At 37.0% G+C, this 26,580-nt stretch overlaps 1 protein-coding gene across 1 annotated transcript in view; it reads right to left on the reverse strand.

Moving 5' to 3' along the window:
• Positions 1-26,580, reverse strand: part of ERP44 (endoplasmic reticulum protein 44) — a 45,723-nt gene that overhangs the window by 12,032 nt on the left and 7,111 nt on the right. The window contains exons 2-6 of the mRNA XM_040069055.2: positions 14,427-14,499; positions 12,603-12,642; positions 11,073-11,188; positions 4,145-4,329; positions 3,619-3,734 (exon numbers count right to left, since the gene is read on the reverse strand). Of these exons, the coding sequence (XP_039924989.1) occupies positions 3,619-3,734; positions 4,145-4,329; positions 11,073-11,188; positions 12,603-12,642; positions 14,427-14,499 (530 nt within the window). The remainder of the gene's footprint in view (positions 1-3,618; positions 3,735-4,144; positions 4,330-11,072; positions 11,189-12,602; positions 12,643-14,426; positions 14,500-26,580) is intronic.

Here is a 26,580-nt window from a genome sequence, read left to right on the forward strand (position 1 = left end):
TTCTGTAGGCACAAGCAATGAGAAAACAGATGGCAGGTGAGCCCCCAGTGTACATTTTACCCTCGGAACACATCTAGAGAGAAGGCACAGCACGCAGTTTCTGGCCACTGATGATAGAGCAGGTGTGTACCTCTAAGACATACAGTTCCTCCTTGGTATTCTGCTTACTACCTCACCTTGCTAAGTTCCTCTCTTGCCTTTAGAAGATTTTGCCCCATATCACAGCAAAGTGCCTGAAAGCTGCTAGTTTGTACCCCAAAATTGTCATCTCTTTTTCAAGCAAGTTGGAACAGCTGTGCATCCAATGGAGGAGACAGAAAAGAAAGAGGAGTCAAATTATCTGAATTTACCTCACTGCAAGATAAGCTACATCTTCCAGGGGTCTGAACAATTTAGACTGCCAAGAAAAATACAGACATAAAAGGCTTAACTCAAAGTACCTACATTTTATTGATTTCTTTTGATCCAATTACCCTTTTCTTATCACATACAAAAGGTGCCTTGCAGAGTTATGCTACACCACCATTATTTGCATCAGTTTAGAGATGTGTATTTTAAAATGCGTTTTTGTATTCCCAACATGACTCTCCCCATAATGTGAAATGAGGTTTCCTAGTGACAATCATCACTGAGGTAAACCACTTGCATCCCAAATAAGCCTTCATGGAATAAGAAAGTGAAGCCATAGAAGCCACCTGCCCAATCACTGTTTGCTAAACTGATGATAATCTATAATGAAATATCTGCTCTAGGGTAACCCTGTGGTAGAACCCAAAATGTCCTCCTCTGTGTTCTTCCACTCCAGTAGCTGCAGCTATGACTGATTATTTTTTTTCCTGCTAACTCAAATAAAGTGGGGACATGATGTGAAAATCCCAAATGCCTGAAGATACACCTTTTTAAAACAACTACTAAAATGGAAACACTCCCATTTTGTCTTTTTTTGAAGCATTAATGTACAAGGTGAATCTCTGAAAAGCACACAATCCCCCCATCCTCCCCCTACCATATCTACTTGCTAATGTAAAATTAAAACAGTTCCTAGATTTATCACTTTCTTCCACAAATTACTTACAGTTCATCATAGCCTTTTAAGATAAAAATACTTTTGGCTTTTTTTTCCCTGTTCAACATTCTCTTCCATGTTCACAAACATTACAGATTCATTCTTCCCTGCTTCTAAAATCTACCTCTAACAATCTCTTAATCAGATTCTTCATCTATCTCTTCCTGCTTACAAGTCTTCTTCCAATAATCTTGTTCTGTGGTCACTTCAGATCTTAACAGAACTGTAAGGACCAGTTGATTTAAGAATAGTTTTAAGCATCAAAATCATCTGCAACTAAGTACTATTAACAGAGTTTTTAAGTAAGCTATTACAACTATCTAAAGCAATTGGCATAATGGGACAATTCTGCCTTGACTGAAGTTAGTCAAGCAGCTATGTTTCTCGTGTCAAACTGACTGTTTTATTTTAGCTCATGAAAACTTGTCCACAGCATAAGCAAAAGTCCTTTCCAAGGGCTGTTACGATGCTCAGTCAGAAGAGTTCAACTGATCAATGCCAGCTCTCCATGAAGAATTTTGCTATATATAATCTGAATAAAAAATACTGATCTGTAGCTTGCATCTCCCTTGGAACTCTTTTCATGTACAATTTTTAGGAAGCTGAAGAGCCTCAGCTACAGAGAGATGAAAACATTTAGCTCCCAAGGTTGCTGTTGGGAAGGCTGCACTTTAAAACACTAACAGCCCCAGGCTAGAAAGGGAATGGGTGTCTGGAGATAATGATAAACCTGCCGAGCAATCTGTATTTACAAGGGCAGGTTATGAATAATCAGACTCTGATCCATTCCACTACATCTGCTTATTGCTTATATCTAAAGATAAAAATAAACCCCTGATAGTACCTACTCCAAGAACAGTGCCCAACAACCAAGTGCTAACACTGAGTGGTGGGAAACTACTTCTCATTATATGCAACTGGCAAACAGCAAAGCAAAGATGAACAGACTCAAAAAGCAGGGAAGTAGTGCTATCTTACTAATAATTTTTTAAAGTTATGTCTGAAAAGACTGAGAAGTTGAATGAAGGGCAAAAATTCTAACAGCAACTCAGACTGGGTGTGCTGAGAACAAGGATGGACACACCCATCAGAAAACACTTGAGGTAATGGCACTCACTGGGGACAAGAGTGACAGACCACAGACCTACAAGTCATGGCCAGGGCTGCTTACACAGTCATAGCATACCTGACAGGGGACTGAAGGAAGGGAAAGCCACATGCACTCCTGCACTTTGCAAACACTCTCCCCCCACCCCCAGGCTATTTTTAGACACATATTGGAAGAGGCATCAGTGACTGACAAGAGGTTTTGTTCAAACAGATGAAACATTTTCTACCTTGATACATCCTCTCAGTTTCTCTGTTATTCTCCACTACAACCAATTAAAAAAACTCCTCAAGCAACTCTGTGCAGCATAAAATCTACCACAATCCATGCAAATTCCTGATTTTGCAACTGTGGGTACCTCGCTAGAGGACACAAAAAGAGTGATACTCACACAGCTAAGTTCAAGGCAAAAAGAAGGGAAGTTTATTTACTTGACCTTGTTTATATAGATTTGGGACAATGACCAGGGATTGGAGAATAAGGTTATCCCCTCTCCATCCCACTGGCCAGACTGGAAGTCCATCAATTGTCCCTCCTCAGAGGGGAATGTGCAAAACAACCACTTGTTTATGTTACAAGTGTGAGAAGACACCACTGCAAAAATGTAAACATTCAGAAGGCTAACAGAGTATGGTAACATGGGTAGACTGGAAACCACTGCAATCACATTAATGTCCAATCACTTCAAACTGGGCAGTGCTGGCACATTAAACACTGCAGAAAGAATCTAGATTTTTATTTTATTATGCTACTTAAAAAGTGTATCTCTCCCAATCTATTCTTTTTCCACTGAATATTTTGAAATAACACTATAAAACTGTACAAAGAGAAATGTGAATTCCTGTAGGCTTTTCTTCTAGACTTACACTGTGTAGCTCACCAATGCAATTTTCTTTCTAAGCAATTACACTGTGCAGTGACATAAAACTCCCATGAAAAAGGCCCAGGCACAGAAATTAGGTATTTTGGAACAAGTTCTGCTCCCCTAAGACCAAGAGGAAATGAATAAGGAACTACATTCTTCACAGAGAAAAGAAAAGGGAAAAAAAAAAAAAAAAAAGAAGAAAAAAAAGAAAAGAAAAAAAAGAAAAGAAAAGAAAAAAAAAAAAAAAAAAATACAAAAACTCTCTCCCTCTAATAATGCAGGGTTTTGGGACACAAATGTCTACCCCCACCCAAACCTCCTCAGGTACATTTAAACTATACTGACAAAGAAAGGTAAAAAAAGAAAAAAGGAAGGGGAAAAAAAAAAAAGTTGAATTTCACAGCAAACATTAAGGCTAGGAAAAGTTTTGTCCTTCTATCCCCTCAATGTATTTATCTATTAAGGTTTAGTCTCTTCAGTTATGAAAATAATAAAGAAGTCTATTTAATTAAATTATATAGACCTCATTAACAGAATTTCAATAATGAAGTCATGAAATCAAGAAATTTCTCAACTTACCCAAAGGCAGAGAGGAACACACAATCATCATGCAAAATATTCGCTACTCTTTCAAAGGTTCTGTAATTATCAGAGTCCTTTTGCTCAAAGTACCCAATAATATTTCTTCTGCTGCGCTGTAAAAACAAAGGTTGAATTATAACTTGCATCAAATTATCAAAAACTGTCATTACTCCCTACAGATATTAAATACAGAGATGCCATTCATTCAACAGTCAGTAAATGCAAAATTATTTCCTTTTTGCCTTTTCAATATTCATTAAAATCCATGGGAGTATTTTTTAGGTGAGGAATCTTAAAAGTACCTTGTCAAATACAACATATGATTCTTTTCAATTTTTTTAAAGCAAGATAAATAACTTAGCAGTGCAGTGAATGCAGCTCAAAGTGACTACCCTAGACTAATTTGTAATACTGCAAACAATCTCCAGTTTTCCATTCAGTTTTAAAAGACCACAAGTACTGAACATTCCAGAGTTCAACATTGAAAAAAAATCCAGAGAAGGAATAAAATTGAAAGACTTACATCAAGAGAAGTAATTTCTTCCAAGTCCTGGACCTCCCGAATAGGGTTACTTTTCTGCTGCCTGATGTAATCTGCTATTGCTGTCACAGATCTCTGGCCCCTGTATTCCCTCTTCATCATCATGCCATTCCGGAAGAGTTTCAGAGTTGGATATTTGCTTATCCTGTACCTCTGAGCTATATCAGCTAAAAAGAAATTAAGAAAATGAAAGCAAAGCCCTACAAATACAGAAATACACTGAACATGGTTTCTTATGCATGTATATGTCTGCCTGTATGTGGAATTTCTGAACCAGCAGTTCTACATCTTTTAGCAACAAGAAGACAAAAACAAAAAAACAAAAAACAAAAAAAACACCCACCCAAAAACAAAAAACAAAAACAAAACAAAAAAAACCACACAAACAAAAAACGCCCAACAAAACAACCCCCCCAAAACCACCAAAACACTTCACACCTATATTCCTCACATAATATACTGATCTTTGTAAAGACAAAAAATTACCAAAATCTGCCCTAAGCAAAGACTCAACTTGGTCACGTATACTCATTTAGTACACTTCCAAAAACAACTAGGAAGGCAAATTTAATATCACAGCAAGAACATGAAAATCTTCAAAGCGTGCCAATCTCAGTTAATAAACACACTTGAGAAAATGTTAATTAAAAAAATAATTTCCTATTTTTCTTCAAACTTATGATTTTCATCTCAGTTGCAATGCTGGAGCTATAACTGCCATGTCTAAAGAGTTTGAGAATGTAAACCCTTTTGAAGGCTGTGAAGGCCACAAGACTGCTGTTACAGTTCTGAGATGTTCAGGTTTTGAACAAATACAAAAATCCAGATTTCTAAATTAAGGCAAACATGTCTCTGGTCAACCAGTATCATAATTCGCTTCAAGAGAGGTCTTCATTCACATCTATACATGCAGTCCAGTCTTCTCCTAGACTTGGACCACACAAGAGCTTCACCCAACAAAGTAACATGTATTGGCATTAATCTAAGACAAGAGCATCAGCTCATTTCATCTTTATGTAACAGGTCAGTAATTTATTTATTCACAAGTCTTACAAATGTAAAAGAATAAAAACAGAAAGAGGCTTTATAGGAAAATTAAAAGAGCACCAAAGAAGAAAGCTAAGCAGAAGCAAACAGTCCAGTTTCTCCCACATGTGCATCTTGTGTCCCTTAACTTCAACCACTACTAAGGCACTTATGTGGTTCTTCACTGCACCCCACCAGAGTTCTTAACCTGTCCCTTTGTCCCTCTTCCACTTTGCTAAATCACTGGGACATAGCAAATTGCAATAGGAATTGAAGCTAGTTCCCAGCCACACATTGATGGGGAAGCTTACACATAACCAGCAAATGATTCATGGCACATTGAGCAGGATACAGCTGCCTTGAGTTTTTACAGCAACCTTTCCTATGGTAATGAAATTGGGTTTGTGCATCTCCAGTATTCAGCAACTGCTTCAATCAAAGTTTTCAATAGCTTTGAATGCTCTTCCCCCTTTCAGATGTGGCTGAAGTCCAGCAAAGAACTTCACAATTTTATGAGGAACTGAAGAAATGAGCTAACCAGACACACTTTGGGTTCTTAGGAAAGCAAGAATAAAAACAAACAATAGAGACAAAGCATGTAATGTCAGATAGATTTTCACATGCACTTTCCTTTGTCTTTCGCTTTGCTTAATTATTCCTTCCTGCTCACTCCTCCCCTGGAAGTAAATCTAGAAAAAAAAAAAAAAATCTCACAGACCCTGTGAAAACTGTTTATTCTCCTTTACAGAGTGGGATGCAGTTTACCTATACCTCTGGACCTAAACTCAACTAAATGTCCCCCAAGTATGCCCACCTTCCCTAAGCTAATAAACCATTTGAGGAGACTTGTTCCACACAGTCAGCCACACCCACACTTTCCCTTCCTTTCTCTCAAGGAAAGAGAGGGGATCAATTCAGCAGCCTGATTCATCCTCTGGAGAGAGAGAAGTTTCATTCAGTCCACAGAGAGAGGAAGGCATTGCAAGTGTGGCCTGTACACACGTCCTTACTTTTCATGGGTGCCTTACAAGTCACAGGGTACCCTTCAGGTGACCTGGATTAGCCCACAGCAGGAAGGCAACCAAACAGGCTCCATGGGCACACGTGGCACAGTACTGAATAACGTGAGAACAAATCCACTCTGATAAAAATGTCCCTTCTCAGTTATACATTTTCCACAAAGCAGATTCGCTTTCTGTCTTACACCTACTCTTTTTTAAAGAGAATGGAGAAGTCTGAGTTCCATGCTGCCTGGAGAACTCTAAGTGAAACCATCAGTAATTTCACCTGTTGCTAGAACAACACTAATCCTACCTGCAGCTTTAGTTACTGAAAACAGTCCCTGTACCAGTTGCACAGCTTAGATGAGTCTGAGAACTAAAATAAAATGTGCATAGCAAAGGACTAAGAATTAGATCTACTCCACAAAAATGTTCTCTAACATCTCCCAAGTAAACTTCAAAGCTTCATCAGCTTATTAGCCCAGTTTCTAAAAAGCTTTACATCACTATAAAATAGCACAGAATTCAGCCTATCAATTTTGACTAAGAGGCCTTGACTTGTTTCCTAGATATCCCAGAAGTGCATTTCTTAATGCACTAATTACAGTTAAAATTAAGGTAAAACATTTTATGTCCTCAGTGAAGAGCACTTTTATTTTAAATTAATACAAATTTCTCCAGGGAGGATGCCAATATATTCAACATTAATGAACATTAGATTAATAATGTTTTCTTCCCTTAAACTCTACCATGTTTTAATTAAAGTACCTAAGAGCTGCCTGCAAGAAGGTAGCAAGTACAGCAGGGGAGGAATCCCTTTATATTTGTTTGGTAGAAGACAAACAATATCTGCAAGCCAGGCATCTGCTGCCCTTCTCCCCTGCTGACAGAAGGACCTTTGGTCTGACAGTACATGAGTGGATCCAACCTTGACCAGGGTCTGATAAGGGACAAGGAGCACAACATACCAAGGTTTCACAGAAACACACTGAGACTCCTCCTGTTACAGGACTGCACGGCAAGACAACATCAAACCCCACACTTTTTTGTCTCACAACATGGACTTTTCCCTCACATTATTTCCACAGCTACAGGAGGATGTGAGAGTTGAAGAATGGACTTTCGGGGGGTCATGCAGGTTCTCCAAGATGGAGATTGCAGTACCTAAGGATATGGATCTTCATCAAGGGCTAAAGTTGTGTAAAAAAAATTAACGGTAATAAATTCCCGCTGTCTAAGCTGAATTCAAACATTATTTCATAAGTCAGCACTTGCATGATCTTCACAAATTACACTGAGATTCCGTGAACGCTGGTATTTGAACTAACACTGAGATATGACACTCCTACACAAGTAAGTATTTGAAAACCATCTTTTTGCAAAAAATAAAATGCAAGTACATGAAAAATTGTTTGAATTAATTCAAAAGTCAAATAGAGTAAACCTTAAATGCTTCATTAAGCCCTGGCATTTGATACAGGTAGAGTTAGCATAAGCAGTGCAACTACGAAATTATATTCCTTTTAAAATTGGAAATACACAATGCAAATACATGGAATATTGTTTGAGCTCATTCACAGATTGCATTAGTTATAGTAAACCCTAAATTAAATTTAAAAATATTTCTTGACATTCCCACTGCCCATTTTCTGATGAAATTAGGTATTTGAAACAGACAAGGGCAACCTACCCAAAAAAACCCGTCTCCTAACTACAACTTTCTGACTTTTTATTTTCATCATATATGAAAGTACCTAAAAGGAATAAACCTTGTGTTTGTATTTTGCTGAATTAATCACTAAAACACAAATCTAGTGTTTGTGCTACCAGAATAGTTTCACATTAGTTATGATAGGAAGCTACTGACATACTTGATCATCTTTTCTTCTACAAATCAGAAACTTGGAGCACAGCAAAGACTGTTGAATTCAGATGATCCTTTCCTCCCCATTTTGCACATCTACCATTTATATTTGGAGACACAAAGATCTATTCAAACTAGCTACTATTTTTTATTTAACTCAGAAACCAAAGGAAATCACAGTGCAGTAGAATCAAACCCCCAATGTATACACTTCAATTTACAAGAATTCTGTACCACAGCTCCTAATGGTGAATTTAGAGAAGCAGTCCAAAATATAAACCCTCTCTCAGAGAAACATGACTTCTAGATTGCAATATTCACTCACAGAGAACAGAAACATAGGAAATCTATTGTACCAAGTGAGTTTCCAGCACTGCTGCTTAACTCGATTAAAAAAATCCTGAAACACAAGCAAGAAAAAGCACCCAACCCCCCTCCCCCCAAACAAACAAAAAACCCCAAACCATGAAATAAAACCTTCCTAATAATATCTATGCAGTAAGATCTTCTGTAATTTTATATGGAAGGTCACTTTTACTAGGTATTATACTTAGATGAGAGGCGTCTAATATTTAAAATAGGTAAATTACTAAACTGAACATACCAAAACCATCACAGATTTTAACAAACCACAATGTAGTAGAACTCAGATATTTTTAAGTTATAAAAGGATGTGGTCTTTGAAAAGCAAAGAATACCTACTTCAACTCCGTGCTTCAGATTTACCTTCAGTGTATGTTACACCCCAGCTTAAACACAGCCTGGTGTCTTTGCCTATGCATTTCAGGTATTATTATCTACCACAATATTATAAACTAGTGTAAAATATAACACATACAGAGGCTTAATATAGTGTTATTATATATATTTCGTATTTTATCATGTAAGGAACTATCACTTTCCAGAAAAACATCTTTATATTGGCTATAAGAGCAGACAGAATGATGGTTTTGTCATTAGGCATCAAAGATTTGGCAGTACATCAATAATTCTCTTTAATTTGCTTTACCCTCAGAAGCTGGTGTGAGCTGTTGGGCCCCGCAGTGTGCTTCAATAATAGCGCATTAAATAGAAAGTATCTATGCCTGAGTGACCATTCTGAAAGCTGTTTTTGAGTGGCCAAAAATCAGCTATTTGGATTCCCTACAGAGTCTTGGCCTCAAAAAGAACCAGATCATTTGTAATGCAAATAATCCACCATCTCTAGAAAACCATTCTAATAGCAAATTACTAGTAGTATGAAATCTACAGGCCTAACAAATCACCAAAATATTGACATAAAACCTCTAGTGTTGCTAAAATATGTAAACACATACAAAAATATAAAGTTTGCGTAAAATATCCCAAACCACTAACAATCATGACATCAGCATACAGCAAAATACTACAGCAGGCCTAACCTTGATACTATAATAATATCTGCTTTCTTACTGAAAAGCTCATATTGCACACGTTAAAATACCTAAAACTTTAGGACATGCCAAATAACTCTGTGCCATGAAATGTACCATTGTTTAAAACCCAGCAAATAAATACTAGAAACTAGGAATGACATACATAACTTCGTTATTTCAATTCAAAAAGGCAATGTAAATTGCCTGTCATTAAAGGATTTTATTTTTAATTCTCACATTTTACATCTTCTGCAACAGCAGTCATGCTCATCTAATAAAATTAAGGACAAAAATAGTAAATACAGAGAACTAATGGTATTCCAGAAATAAAAACTAAAACTTACTGGCTGCCTCCTACTACTTAGCCCACTACAAGTACTCCCAGGAGAAGGATGACAATGTCTTCTGTAGCATCTCCTCCTCTTAGCTCTCTGTAACAAGTGTCAATTACCTTAATTCAAAGAGCATAGGAGAGGATTAAGCAACAAACTTTTAAAGTGTTTCAAACACTTGGTGGGGGGCAAAAAAAATGTTTTCTGAACTATAACTATTAAGACAAGAACATCTCATAGCTAAACACTGGGCATCCAGCAGCATACTCTCTCTGATTTATTCAGGCATATGAAGCTACAGCAACCAAAGTAAGGACTTGAGCAGTTAATTTAAACCTTAACAACAAAACTCAACAACACAGGATGATTTTACTATGGTCTTTAGTGAGAACTTTATAGAAAGTTTTGTTGTCCTTATCTTGATATGAAAAGATGAGTCAATTTCCAGTGATGCTTGTTCTCACAAATTAATAATTTTGTAAAGTCCAGTATAATCGGTATTGATTAAACTGAATTTCTGCTGCTAATACTCTTGGGGAACCACAAGCCACTGTAAAGAAATTATTCCTAGAAATGCTGTTTTCCAAGAGGCATAAAACAACACTGATGATCCAATCGTGTAATAAAAATCCTGGTACTATCTATTTGCTTTTCAATGTGCAGCAGATGTTCCTCACATTTTACTTATTAAGGGAATTAAAAGGAACTTCAGCGATTAGTACCAGCATAAAATAAGATTTTGCATATCATTTTCATGTATGTCTGGGCATAGGGAAAACCCAAAACAAATAGGCAGCACTTTGCTGGTATGTGTAACAACAGCAGAGCACAGCTCTGATCCCCTCCTGGCTGTGTGAACGGAAACTCACAGCCTTCACCATGACTCCAAGGTGGAAGGAAGATCAGATCAGAACATATTCCTCATGCTAACAGTAGTAGGTTACCCCTTCCTCTTCTTGGTTGCGAAGACCTGCATCATTTGTTGCACTAGTGCTTCTCTGACACCTCGATGAGCCACTTCAATTTATAATCACAGCCCTGTTTTCCTCATTAAACAAGATAGGCTGAACAGATAAAAAAGAAGAATGTTGATGGATGCAATGAGAAAGAAACATTGGAAATTGCCCTGACAAATCTGGAAGAAGAGGCTTGCTGATGCAATAAAAGCAACCCTGGGCTAAATGATGGGCCAGCTACAGCTACACTTTGCACGGCTTTTTAGCATATTTTTCAATATAATTACTAACTTGGTAGCAAGACAGCACAGAAAAACCTAAATCAGGATTTACTTACAATGCTGATCACAGTCTACTCTAGCAAACACCACTTGATTCTTATCTGGGTACTCTTCTTTGATTACATTAGAAGCTTCCTCAAAAATAGGATGCAGCATTTGGCTGAAGCGGCACCTGTAAACAGAACACAAAATTGTGACTTCAAAATATCCTTTTGAAGTATTTCAACTGGTGACTACTGGAACATTTTAATCTTGGAAGGAAAAAGAAAAAAAGAAAAGAAAGAAAAGCCATTGGAAAAATCACATCTATCTGTAATCATCCCAGTAACTGACTAGATAAAAATCAGTTCAAAAGCAACTTGAATAAATCAAGTGCAGAAAAACAAAAGTAATTCTGAAAGAATACATAGTTCAAGATATGCTCCCCTGCTTTATCTCCCTAGGAAACACCATTAATCAATTATAAGCCTTTAGGAAATATATTCTCTTCAGAAAGTATGTTGCTCATTTTTTTCTACCTAAATTACCCCATGGAAAGTGATTTTTAAAATGTAGTAAAAGAAGTTCCTTAGATTGTTGAGATTGAAATATTCACCAACACCTTCAAGAAATATCACAGGGAATTTTCTATGGGTCCACAATATAAGTTGTAAATATTATGTATTATATTATGTATTATATTATTGCTCAGGTTTTGCAGAATTTGAGCAGACTGCTTTTACAGCAGTAAGAACAAAGAGAACCCTAAAGGTCCCTTCTTCCAGATGTCAGAATGTCAGATTTTGCAGCAAATTCTTTTTGCCCACAGAAAAGGTGGCAGGATTGTAAAGATGCTTTGGTGGCTTTAGGGAGTTTTGAGTAACAGTACTGCACAAGCCCATTACTAATATGTCAATAAAATTATTTTATATTCTGTCTTTCCAAACATATGGCAGATATTTAAATTGGAGATGCATAATGGCACTGTAGAAATTGTGAGAATGAGACTTCAAGGAGTAGACTTGCAATAAACCAGCCTGCACTGAAACCCACCTTAAACTTAACAGTGACAGCCTGGGGATGCAGTTATGTCTGCAACAGCAAACATGTAAGGGAAGAGCAAGTTTTGCTCTCAAAATGTCAAGATGGCTGAAGTCCACCTTCTGAAAAATCCTGACTCTGGGCAGTCCAGCTGTATGCCACACATTTATGTAGCATGTTACCGTGCATATGCTACAATGGCTTCTTGTCCCTCATTCTTCTCCACCCTTAAAACAGAGAACTTCCATGACCAAAACTGATCTGTTCTCAGCCAAAAGTCAGGTTACATCACAGACTGGTGGTGAGCTATGTTGAGGGGTTATTGCTGTATGCCTAAAAGTAATGATCATAATTAAGGTTGTAATGTTTTAAAACCATAGCCTATTACAATGTGAACCAAGCAAGCATAGGCAGAAGGAGAAGCAATCGGGACATAAACCCAGGAAAAAACTGGTTTGAAAGCAATAGACTACCGTATTTTCAATTAGAAAACTATAGCCAAACATGACAGTTTTCAAAAGACAGAAGCTTAAACATAAAAAAAAATACCAACTTGAATAACTTACCAATCAGCATAAAAATTAACTAAAGCAACATCTGCATTGTCTGAGAAGAAAGAAAAAGAAAAAGCCCAATGTCATATTGTGAGGCAAATTTCTCAGTTCTTTTTATCTGAGACTATAAAAGTATGCGCAAAAAACCTACAAAAGCAAATACTTCTAGATAATTCAGCACCGTCTGATTGCTAGAAAACTGCTGCGGTAAATCTTATCTGAAATATAATCCATAACAAATGCGAAAGAGAAGAAAGAAGCCTTCAGTCAAGTGCTCTATTGACTTGATTGATATTTAAGAAAAAAAATGTAAATACTTAAGGCATTAAGACAAACAAGAAGTAATTAAGTGACACATGCAATAAAAATTATTTCTGGATTTAAAATTAAGGCATATCCAGAAACTGAACTCTAGTAGCTCTTAAGCACTAAGCTCTATTATTCATAAGTGTAAAAAAACCTGTTAAAATCTGAAATCCCGATCCTACTATTTGGGGTAGAAGACTGATGAACAGGCAGCCTGTCTGTGCAACTTGCTCTGGTTTGCCCCTACTTGTCTTATTTAACCTGGATACTATGGCAAAATGTGGCAAAGAAATTTTCAGTCCCCAAAAAGAGAAAAATCATAAGGAACACTAAAAAAAATGCAGTACTACAGGGATACATATAATGAGATAATGTAATTATGTTCTTATGCACTCCTCGTCACATATTAAAAAAAAAAAAAAATCAAAAAAGGATAAATCTCCTGCCCAAAAATAAAGTACGATCTTTACAGAATATAACCAACCATGCTTTAAATTGATTTTTAGTAGTAGTGCTGGCCTAGACACTGAAAACGAATGAAATATGTACTCAATTTACAGAATATCAGCCACAGCTTTATAAAGCAGAAATGCTGACAAAGCAGAAAACTGACAAGTTACAGAGCAGTTACATGTTAAGGATGCCGGAGCCTGGAAAAGACAACATGCTGATAAAGACAACTCTTGAGTAGACTGGAGAACACCACAGTTTGGTTACAATTATGGCATTAAGATTTTCATTATCAGCAAAGGATGCAAGTGGTGAATAGGTAAATAACAAGCACTGAAAAGTTTAGGGTTACCTCCAATGCATAAAGTATTTCTTGAAAGTAATGGGATGAATTTTAAAAGCACTTACACTTAGCATATATTCTCTCCTGTGAATTACATTGTATAAAATAATTTTATGTTTTCCACTGTAGAAAAGGTATTTACAAACAGCTCTCATATCACAAAGAAATCCCATAACATAAGGCAGATTCTAGTCCAGACCTTAATAAAGATTTTTTCCCCTGGATATATTTGATACAGTGTAATATTTTTTTCCTGCAAAGGCAACCAGACAAGGGCAAGTTGCATACTTCTCAGAGGGAAAGAGTTCAGACAAGAAACACATACCTGTTTAATTTAAAGATTGCCATTCTACGAGCATCCAGAACCAGGACAGTGCTTAATTTGAGGAAAGGCAGAGCTGAACAAGCAAGATACTTAAGGCCCATTACCATGGGTTTCACTTGCTGCTATTTTTTGGGGGAACTTTTAAAATGCCCTGTAGACTAGTTTTGGTAATGTAATCAAGCATTCCCTTCTGCAAACAAGATAACAGTTATTTTCTTACGACACTTCAAATTCTCATTGCAATACATTAGTTCAGACAGCTAATTTCGACCACAGGCATTTAATATTTCTAAACTGATTGCAATTCATATATTCAAAGCTAGGGTATGAATATTCATTTAATATCACTGCAATATTCACACCGATAAGTAACTGTAGACATACAAAGAAAAAAGTTATTCGAAGTACTCACTTAAAATGTCATCTATATTTCCACTATCTAGACTTGTTATTTCACTTCTTGCTGGATTAAAAAGCCAAGACACCTAAAAAGAGAAAGCAAACCAGTAAGGCATATTTCAGCAGGAAAGTAGTAATTTATGTGTGATTTTTAAGTGTTGCAGTTCAAAAACTGGAGAAGAACAGTAAAAAACCCTGTAATTCAGTCAATGCATTTCAGATGACAGCAGTACTACAAATATACAAATAAACTACAGATATAACATACTTTCACATTTAAAGCAAAATTAGTTCTCTTACTACAAATCTCTATTATGTACCCTGAGATGTTACAGGTAAATTTTGCACCTATAAGAGCATCCTATGTTCATAACTTCACTCTGAAGAATGAAATGAAATGCGATTTCAGCAACCTCATAGAGCCCAGAAGCATGTGGGCACAGAGGTTTGACCCAGAGACAAGTAGTTCCTTCTGTCACTTACAGGACTTTTCTGGCTAAAAAGTTTCTCCTTAAGTAAAGCCTCAATTGCCTGCATTTTTATTGCTGTTTTAGGAAACAATTTCAATACATCTAACTCAACTACAGTCTTTTATGTCCTTCTGTATTTCCACTTGACACTGCTTCAGTCTCAGCATGCAATAGGCTTATCAGACTATAAAAACCCAGACACCACATCAGCCAAATCATTCAATTACAAAGCAACATTTATATTATTCTTAATGCAACTCTCATAGCAATATACACCTTTATGGATGGGCACTTTCCTTTTCAGTGCAACTGGCCCAGATTTTTTTTTTTCCTAAAATGCAGTGGAAGAAATAGGAAGTAGACTTTTATCCCAGGTGAGAGAGGCATCAGTGAATTATAACCTATTTTTGCTTTGAGAGAGACAAGCATGCAAATTTTTGAGTAGGATAATATAGATTCTTGTCCGGGACATGAATGTTTCCATCCTGAGCAAGCCAGTCAGAAAATCATCACTTCTCTAAGCACAGTCAGAGCTTGGACGAGATGCTCTGCTGTGATGCCTTCATGTTTGCAATTGATGTATGGTTCCTCAGCTGACAGAGGAAATGAAAAAGAAGGTTTTCTGAAGAGAACTGACAGAAATGCAAGGTCAAGGAGTTGGGCAGAGACCAGAGATTCACACAGACACCTCGCACTGAGATGCAGCAGCACACAATATACATGCTATGGATGTTCCCAGAGACTTCTTTACTTCCTGAGGTGCAAAGAAAATCAGCCTCTGGCTCAAGAGGCACCAAGAAAAAACACAGCTAAAAGCATAAAGACCATGCAAATAAAACCACATAGAGCAGCTGTATAGCAGGAACCAGTGATACAAGGTTCTCTGCATTTATGGAAGAGCCTGAGACCTATCCTGAACATATAGCAGGACCATGACAACAAAGAACAAGCCTCCAGGATATACCTGCCTTTGACACTGTTTACAGTTTATCAAAAAAACTCATTAATTGTCACACACCAACTTTCCTAACTTTTATTACAAGCATATATGAAATATTTGATTGGAAAAAAAAAAATCACCAGACTGGATCCCTGCTTTCCTTAAGATCAGCTTCAAAAATTGTGGGAAACTTCTACACTGAGACACTGTCAACAGCTCTAAAACTATCACTGTAAATCACACACAGGTGAGATTTGCAGCAATAATTTTCTATTCTTTCTGATTTGTGTATCACTAATCAGAAAGATCACTAATGTGGATCACTAATCACTTCCCAGTGAAGATACTGATCCTTTTGCATTTCCCATATGGAGGCCCTTGGGTAGCACATAACTCTGTCTTACACTACAGGCTGAAAACACACCAGCTGTTGGAATACAAAATATGTACCAGTGCTTCCCGCTTGGTAGTTGAACAAGATACAATTCTTATCTAAGACAACTTTAGAGAAACAAACCTAATGCTTGAGGCCCAGAGATTCAACAGGCAGTGTAACAACACAATCTGCCAGAAAATTATCTGATAAGCAAGCTATGCAATGCACAAGTTGCAGCAGGCCATTGTTCAGGGAGTTCCTCTGAAGATGCTGGCATTGCTGACTACTGAGCAGCAAGGAGGTAGGACTCTGCCTTTGGAGCAAGAAGCTACCTGTATGGACCTGGATCCACACTGGCCAAATTACCACCAGAGAAGTAAGAGCTGACGGCAGCCATTAGTGCAGACACCTCCCCCTCACCCCTCGGGTTTTGCATGGGATGACAGATTCCATGGTGTTGCTGGGGGGAGGTTCTGGTGGTAGAAGTTATGTCTGTAGTGAGTAATGGGTCAGGTCAGCATGTGCTGGCACAGGTTTTATTTGTACGCACGTGCTGCTTTATTGCAAATGTTAGGTTTGACCTAGCTTGTGTACAATTGAAGCAGTAGCTACAATTAACAATAACAGTTGGAATATTGTTCTAGACAATAATGGGTAGGGTACTTCAATAATAATTTTCTTGGCCATCATCTGATGATGCAGGTGATTTCGCAAATTCAGTGTTCTAAGGCTTCAGCTACCCTGCAAGGCATCAAGAACCTCTGACCAGCCTGAAGACCACAGAGTTATTTATCCTGCTTTTAATCTTGACAAGGTTCGTTTACAGAGAAAATCCACAGAAGCCTCTAGAAAGCAGGAACTTTTCAGCTGCTGCACACAAGCTCTGCATCACCATTCACACTTGAAAAGAATTTCCACAGTAGGTCTTGGTGTAACTATTTTCACAGGAGCTCAGCAGTAGCAGTTCATATTGTCTAAACAAACCGAATGGGTAAGATAACCACTTCTTAAACCCTCCTGGCGTTTTCAAGTATAACTTTCCAGCAGCAAGACAAATCTTATCTAATAGGATAAGTTAGACATAAATTAAACATAACATAGATACATGTGCTATTTGCAGCTGGGAAATATGCTCTGTTACTCAGCAGATATACTTCAATGGGTCAGGAACTGTAGTCATATTTGTAGATTGCCACAATACACTTAAAATACATTTAACTTGCAATGCAAATATTTAACTGCAACATGAAAGCACACGACTTACTAACCAATGACATCCTCTTCCAGACTGTGTTGTATGCAGAAAAAAGCAATTAAAACTAATACTTCTTTATGGCACAATTAAATTTTGTGATTGTTTTCTTAGGTCTTACTGTGGAAATGTGGTGTGAGCTGCATGTACTAAGACATTAACACCAAAACAAAAATTCCAAACATCTTCATGCATTGAAGGCGAAAAAGAAAAAAAAATCATATTACCCTATTGTCCCTTTATATTACAGTAGTGGAAAAATACTGAGACTAAGAACATCTTTCCCCAAAAGTTGCACAAAATCTGAGATAATTGAAATACTTTCTCCACTAGAAGTCTGAAAAATTCTGTTTTGTCAAATATATTCATAATCACGTTCTCAAACATTTTATACTGACTAAATAATTGTGGGTGCCAAACTTTTAATAATAAGTAGACAGACTCAGGGAAAAAAAAGCATTCCTTGAAGAAATGTCAATAAATATGCAAGACCTACTCCAGCTGAAGCTTTCATTAAGGTATAATGCCCATAAGGATGAAAACACCTCCTTTTGACCCAGTAATCTTGCTGTCCCATGGGATGCAAGAGGGTTTATGATATTACTAGTATTAATATTTATCATGAAGGACTACAAATTTGTATTTAAATTTCTAAGAAGCTATACTGTTTTGAGAATATTTTCTGACCTTTTTTGAGGCCTGTGCTTGATACCCATGAGCAGAAAATAAGACATTTTTGAGGAAATAATTTCTGAAAATCAGCTATACACTTTATAACAGGTATTGAACATAAGTTCTGAAAAACATACTGGCTAAGAAAAGTATTCAGATTTTTTCACTTTTAAATGCAGACTTTGCATTACACTAACTCATAACAGGACATATGGATGATGGTTCATATTTGTAGATGAAGTAAAAAAATAAATTTCAAACTGGCATCACAAACAGCATCAAAGACAGCTACAAATTCATTGAAGAATGCATCTTGAAAAAATAATTCAAAAGGAAAATTTGTTACTTTAACACACCTGAAAACGACTCGTTTCTGCACTTGTATTGAATAAAATTAGGTATTTTTTGTATTTCTACTTTTTAAAATTCAAACTGAAAATCTGCAGGTACAAATAAGTAGCTATGAAATATAAAGATTTTTAAAAGTAGAGTAGAATATATTAAATACTTGAGTGAAGCTGCTCAAGGATGTTTATCATCTACTCACAATCATTTAACACTACAGAAAAATGACAAAACAAATGTAGACTGAAATAAGTGAATGCAGAAAGCTTTATGCACTTATAAAATACATTGCTGTGGGGGGAAAAAAACAGGAACTGAACAATGTGTTCACAAAGATAAAATTTAGCTCATACAGGGGGAGGGAAGAAGAGGAGATGACATACACTTTTACTCTTCTGATCCTCAGAAATACTGTCAAAGCAGGAACATCATGGCTCAGGTTCCTGGGAGTTTCTGAAGATAACAGTGGTCATGCTTTCATTGGAAAGTTTAATTAGTATAGAAATCTTAGTGTTTCTGATCAAGTTTTGGTCGTCACTTGAAGTTAGGCAATGGCTTAGGGAGCCAGTACCAGTCGCTTCTGAGGAACTACGAATTAGCTGAGGTTTATTCTGATTGTTTCCAATGAAAGACCTCAAAGCACTGCTCAAAAGACACTATCATCCTCCCAAACACGCCATGGAATCCCACACAAGTATCCTTACACAAAACAAAATGCCTGGACAGAACCTATTCAACTCATACCAAACACTGAACCTCTGCCAGATTTCATATCACTTTTCCAAAGAGAAAATAAAAACATATCCAGTCCCAACTCACCTTCTGCTGACCATACTGCTGTTCAATTGCCATTCCACACATCCAGTTAATAAAGCCTGCTGGTTATTCGAGAGAGTTAGGTCAACCTTTCATCAACATTTTACCAGTACCAGTTAGTGTTGTTAGTTCTTTAATTGCTAACTGGAGAGACAGACCTATAGGTTTAATGGTATCTTTCTTCCAAGTTTATTATACTTTACATGCCACTTTCTTGCAGAAGATTTAAGAGTGCATAACCTTAAAATTGCAAGAAAAGGAAAAAAGAACCCAGGTCTGCTGCATTCTAGTTCTTTGTGCCTTTATTTTTTAATGCACATAATGGAACAGAGGCCCTCATTTCCAAAGCAAACTATCTGTAGAATATAGAAAATGTATTCACGGAGCATTATGATTTCTAATTAGTACTACACCTGCAAGGCAATCAACAAGAAGGGTCCTCATTTTCACTTGCGAAACTTATCATTTACCTTTTCCTCCTGCTGGGAAATCCTAAAGGCACACAGCTAAACCGTCCTTCTCCTCAAACACAAAGTCATTTTACATTTGGCAACCAGGTCTCTACCCCACGCCTAATCCAGACTGACACATTGAAGTTACTACCTGAAGTCCAAGCCCCCCAGGACCCTGCTGCTGACAGCCAGGCCAGAATGCCTCTTTCTTTATGCATGCTGCTCATCTGCCGCTGCTCTGAGGTCTGCATTAAACTCCTGGACAACAGGAAGCAGACGGATTTACAGCCTGCTGTAGGATGATACAAATTGAAAGCAATCCCAGAAGATGGCAATGCCAAAGCTGGCAAGACATTGTAAGATCCCCTGAATTTTGGCTTCAGAACCATCAATCAGGAACATCTTGCTGGCAGCGTTCCCAGAAACCCCATAATGAACCACAAAGTTCAGAGCAGAGAGAGGTAACAGTAAATAGAGAATGCTGAGGGAAAATTAAAAAAAAGAATATTATTCACCCTCTCAGTGAGAGCAGTTCAACTCTTAGTTGTCACCACTTGATTCTAGACTGTGTCCAAACATTTTCATAACTTAGAACGACTGCTGCCATCTCTGATGAATATACCGGGTTTTTATTGGTAACGTAAGATACTTTCATTATAAGACTATAAGACAAAGATCTATTAGTTCAAAACATTAACTAAGGATCCATTCTCAATTATATTCAAGTTTTCAGAGCAATTTTTGGATGGGTTACTAAAAAAATCATTTTTTATAATTTTTTCACTTAAGAGCTATATCTTAAATTTAGTCAGGAAAATTTTAAGTGCTTAAAAGAAGCTACTTTAAATAGATTTAAAGATTGCAGTTACTAATGCTCAGGAGAACAGAAAAAAAATCTAACTAAACAGAAATATGGATAATATATAATTAAGTAAACTTATAAGTAGAAATATGTAAGTAAACTTACTTCTTCATCCTTGATAGACAGCTCACTTTTAAGCTGTTTTAGCCAAATAGTGTGGTAACTGCAAAGAGCTAAGTAGTGACCACCATACTAAAAAGAAGTCACACAATTTTTTGTCCTCCAGATATCTTCTTGTCTACACCCATTTTAAGTGTGTGGAAGGAATATTTGGTGTAGGTGTATATCTATTAATACTGAAAAATTTATTTTCAAATTAAAATAGTGGAAACAGAAAAATTCACAATTAATAACACTGTCTTTGAAAATCCCAATTATATTGATTTGACATGCCAAATCAGGAAAAAGAACTGTCTTATGTTGCAATGCAAGATGCAACCAAAAGTATGTATCCTATTACCATCTGTTAAAATCAGGAGGGGCAGTGTTCTTTATCTCCTCCATGATCCATCCTCTCTCCAGGGGTTTAACTTCTGTTCATAGAAATATTTAAGCAAGAGCTCAAAAAATTGACATGAGGCATGTCTAAAAAAATGTCACAGAGATAAGACCTGTAATTTATTTCCAGTTGAATTATTTGTAACTTTCAGTTCTTTCTCTTGGCCTTTAGGGAAAAGAATAATCTCCAGTCAGGGTTATGATCCACTGGTTTCCTTGCCTTATACATTCACACAGAGAGAACACAGTCCATACACCTTTAAAAGATGTAAACAGATCTCTCAACATCTGTATTAATTTGTGAATAATGTTCAGAGTGCTCCACATCTTCACAACTAGAAATCTATCTTAAAGCCTGTTTCACAGATTAAAAGCTATGAATTCAGTTCCCCGGGACACTACTGAAAACTCTGAATCATTAGATATTCTATTTACCAAGCTGCTTCTCGTACAGAAGCAGTTAGAATTCCTCTGAAAAAGAAAGGTCACATTTGCGCAGCTTTTTAGGAAAAAAACACCTCATGTTCCGATAACTCTTTCTTTTCCATTTTGCCAACTGCTCTGATTATTTGGCAACAACGGAAGGATACATTTTCAAGAAGGAGTAACACACATAAAATACACATGCAATCTCCAAAATGATTAGCACAAATTAAGCAGCTGTTGCTGTCTATGAAAGCCAGCACACTCAAGGTCCTCATCTTGTTAAAGCATGATCCAGGCAATATGAAATAAAGGGCAGCTCCGTCTTGTCAAGACTTTGGTGAGGCTGACAGAGCAGAATGGTTTGCTGTCCCTTTTCACCAAGTCAAGGAAAAAGGCCCTGTTCTCTACTTTGGCCACTGCTATTAAACATAAAACCCACTACCAAAAAAATTGTTGTACGCCATTTAAACCTTGGAGACTGTGTATTTTAACTCCATTCCTCATTACAGAAAGCAACACAGTACCCTGTTCATATATATTAATAGATATTCATTATAATCTACAGGGTTTCCTGTGCCCTTTATTGTAGCTTTTACACAGGGCCATTGCAGAACAAGAAGTTAGCTTTTATTTTTTTTAAATAATACAAATGTATTTATGTTTTGTGTATTCTTAGACTGGTGATGAAAATGCATATTAAAATGAAACAAAAACTTTTATGTCTTTCTGTTGGAGGAGTGGCAACACAATTCAGAATCTCTCAAAGCATATTCTTAGAGGAAGAAAACAAAAGTAGATGTGATGTTTCCATAAGAAATTGTAATGTCACATGAATGTTTGCTACCTTGGAATAATTTGAGGGATGGAATATATTAGTGGATAACTGAATTTTCTATCCTTGCTGCCTACACACATTCTACTGCTTTAAAAATAAACACAATTTCTGTTTTGACAAATTTTACTACATATTGAGTTTATTCTTCAGTAAGACAAAACCAACGTTTTTAAAGCTAAATAATCAACACCTACTCACTTCTAGCTGCTTAGCTTTCTACTAATTACATAATATAGCTGCAATACTGAATAAATTTTTACCCTTCTTCTCCAAAACATCAAGTTCTCCAGATTTTTGCCTTACCAAGAAAGGTGGGAACTTTAGGCAATGACAAACCTGTTCAGCTTTACCTTTCAGCTGGAACTTGTTTTAAAAATGCATATGAATTACTGAAACCAACTGCCCAAATGCCAGTACAAAACCACACAGCAACTAGCCCTCCATGAGAAAAATACCCACACTGGACCAACACTGCTCTAAACCATGCAGCTGAGGCATTGGGTGAGGAGGAAAAGAAAGGGAGCAAAAGAAACAAACAGACAAACAAAATACTTAAACGAAAAATACAACTGGGTCATTCTCCTCATCTAGTCCATCCAAAGAGATGCAAAACATACTGGTTTAACTTGCAATCTAAAGAGAACATCAGGGAAGACGAGCGAGCGGACAAGCCAGTCTCCTGTACCATTTACCTTAGTGCAGCTGCCTGTTTGTACTTCTGAATAACAAAATCCTTTCGAAAGCACAGAATCACAGCCATTGTGATTCAGCTCATCCCTGTTTGATGCTGAAGGCGATGATGGTTAGAACTAAACAACGGAGCAGAGCAGCAAACATATGGATGATTCTGTGGCAATTAGCAGTTCAAGTTAAATTCTGACCCTCTTCCACTTTTACTATTACACAATCATGTTATGCTCTGCAATCTCCACCACATTGACCCCACATGTAACCACCCCATTTACTAATCTCAGATCTAGAGCTCTCTGCACTAATACTTCCAGTATCACTATAACCCTCTGCGCTACAGATTTTGTTTTTCCTTCAGTGTGACTGAGATGCCACCTTTCCTCAAATTACCTCCTATTACTGCAGCAGGAGGATAAGGTTTTGTTTGTACAACTATCAAAAGACAGCTACAGTAATTTGTGATGCAGCCATTCATAGTGTATGAAGTGTTTGCCCATACATTAAAATCACTGAGATTCAGTCCGGTGGTGTTGTTCCTCCCTCTTTTACTGAGAAATCAAAATGAGGAACACCTCAGAATTTCAAAATTACAAGCTTTATAAAATACAGCAGCATTTTGATGCTCTCTGTTTATCATTCCCTTAACATCAGAACTCTGAACTTTAGAATAAATCCACTAAAAACAATCTAAACTTACATTACTTTGGTTACTTTATTTTCTTCCTGACAGGCATAATTGTGATGCACACTCCACAAACTTCCACTCTTCACATGCAAACTGCCAATCATAGTGTATTAAAGCTCTTGGGACATCCATTAGCTTGTCTCTAGCAAACCAGTTTTAGGCTAGCATTTATTATTTGCTACCTTAAAATGACATATGAGTGGATAATGGGTAAGATCTTTCCACATAAGCGGTGATTCTGTGTATAGAAATAGCACTCCACAGCTGCGTTCTAACCGACAAGTTGGCATTCTAAAAATCTTCCAATTCAAATGAGGAGGTTAAAAAAAAAAATACCCTTTTACAAATTTACAAATTAATCCACTGGCTATCTTCTAGGGAAGAGTACTGACTAAAGCAATGCTACCTGAACCTGAAGAGAAAAATTCACCTTTGGGACCAGAGCTGCATGTACCTTGATGAATGAGAGGCTAATTTCAGACTGTATAAGACCTATTTTCTTTCTGCCCTAAACAGCTGCTAAGGTCCTGCACATATGCAGTCAATTTATCCTGGATCACTCTGGACAGCAGAAGAATAAATAATGCAGAGGATAGGACACATTCCACAGATATTTTGAAATGCAGAAGAAAATCATACAGAGATTGGTCTACTTCTCTTCAAGGAATATTAAACCTGCCAGCTTCAAGCTGACTCTCACAAAAACATCCAAGCAAGTATTCTAGACTAGTCCTAAAAATAGTATGAAGACACTAACATAGTGCAGTGCTTGAACTGGGAGCAAGTTTTGGGCACTCTGGCTCTGCAATCAACCAGCTCCATGTAGCAATCTTACTGCTCCCAACATGGAAGCTGCTGCAACCAAAACTGTTATAAAAATCCTCAGCGAGGTATCACAGGTATTTATTGGCTTATTTTAAAATATTTATTATCTATATAACACCAATTATATGTAGACATTTGCATTGATTTAGCAAATTCTGCTGGCCTGTGTTGACAGAAAAAAATCCTAAAAAGACCTCTCCCCCTCCAATTATACCTTTTTAACCAAAGCAGATTTAAATGCCATTCAAAGGTAATTCCTGAGAGACTCGAACACTCGCTGAGCTCCCTTCACTAATTAACGGATCATTAGTAGGAAAGAACCCCTAACTGTTCAACCCCTGCACCACATACTGTCTTAATTACCTTTGTGAAGCAACCAATTTGTCTTTCAGTTATTTTGTCCAAAATCCCAAGTGAATTGACTCAACAGGGAGAAGGAAAAAAAAAAAAAAAAAAAAAAAAAAAAAAAAAAAAAAAAAAAAAGAGAGAAAAAAGTTTTTTTCATACACACGTTTATGAAAATTCATATTTTTTATGACTGGCAAAGAATCTAGGAGCTAAGTGTTTCTAGCAAGAGTTAAGAAAGGGGATTTCAGTAAATTATGAGAGTCAGAAGTGATAGACTGACTAAAGGAACAAAAAGCTTTTCTTGGGATTACAAATATGGATACATAACTAAAAAGCTTTCCCTTTGTGCAGCTTTTGAGCAAGTTAATTATATCATCACTTCATAATCACGACAGCTATGGGAAACAGCAAAACACTATCACAGCTGTTGTTTGCTTTTTCCAGACCATTGGAACAGGCACCTATTCCTTGCCTTTCAAAATACTTCCTTGCAGAGTTCCTAATGAACAAGTTCTCTCTGTGTTTATGCCCAATTGCCACACGAATCCAGTTGGAGACAAAATATAAGCTTTACTGCCAGTTATTTTACAACAGAGATTAGACTGCTCTTCTTCTCTCCTTTTCACAAATCTATGAAAATAAAACCCAAAAAGCCTTTGCAGACATTCAAATTTTTTTTTTTTGGATGCACCTCAATGAAACACACAAGAAACAGGCAAGAATCACAGATGCCAAACAAGACAGAAGACAGGCTGGCTACAAAAAAACACGCCAAGGAACCAGGTCATTTTCTATTCTCCATTTCTAGAGTTCTATGTGGGCTCACTTTCCGGTTTTGTGAACATCATTAGGATACATAGTTTCAGCCATTAAAGAAATCTAAGCCACAGAGAAGTATCTTGCTTTGAAACAATGTAGCAAACCATATACCTGAAATCTCTCTGTGAATTAACATGTCCTTCATTTTGGATTCAAAGTGAGGCAGCTGGGAGACTCCATCAGATAAAATGTGGAAATTTACATCTTCCAGGAAACAAGACTTCGGACCTCCTGCATTTCACTTCGTTGCCACTGCTAATGCAACTTTTACATATATGACTGAGGCTCACACTAAATCCCATCTAAAGTCTACTATGCTATTTATTTTTTACATAAAAATATATCCCTCACAGGACCATTGAATAAAGCGACAAGACCTGAAGGCACGTGGGTCTTAATTCAGTTGACTAATAAAACATGGCTCTGAAAGCCAAAAGGGCCCACTGGAGCCTGCTGACCTTCAATGAGAACCTCTGCAGAGGTCAAAGCCAACCCACTCCACTGGGCAGAAAGCTGGTATGGTAGAAGACTTGCATGGGTTAACTAGGAATTTCTGGATGAGTTTAAAGAAAAAAAGAAAAAAGGGAACAGACAGAAGGTAGAGGTAGGAAAAATACTTGGTAGGAAGAGAGAAACACTGCTTGAGCTGGCAGCAGTACTAGCTCAGCTGGAGTTGAGAGAGGGATGTTAAGGCATGCTGGCAACAAAAAGAAGAGAGGAAGAACAAGCAAATTGTAGACCTGCTGCTCAGCTAGCAGGGGACATGAGACAAAGTACACAGAAAAGACTTAGACGCTCAAGGTCTGAGCTGATGAGGTCTGAGCCCATAGCAGAGTTCCAGCAAAAAGAAGCATTA

Source organism: Hirundo rustica, chromosome 1 (assembly GCF_015227805.2).
Source record: "Hirundo rustica isolate bHirRus1 chromosome 1, bHirRus1.pri.v3, whole genome shotgun sequence".
Taxonomy (NCBI): Eukaryota; Metazoa; Chordata; class Aves; order Passeriformes; family Hirundinidae; genus Hirundo; species Hirundo rustica.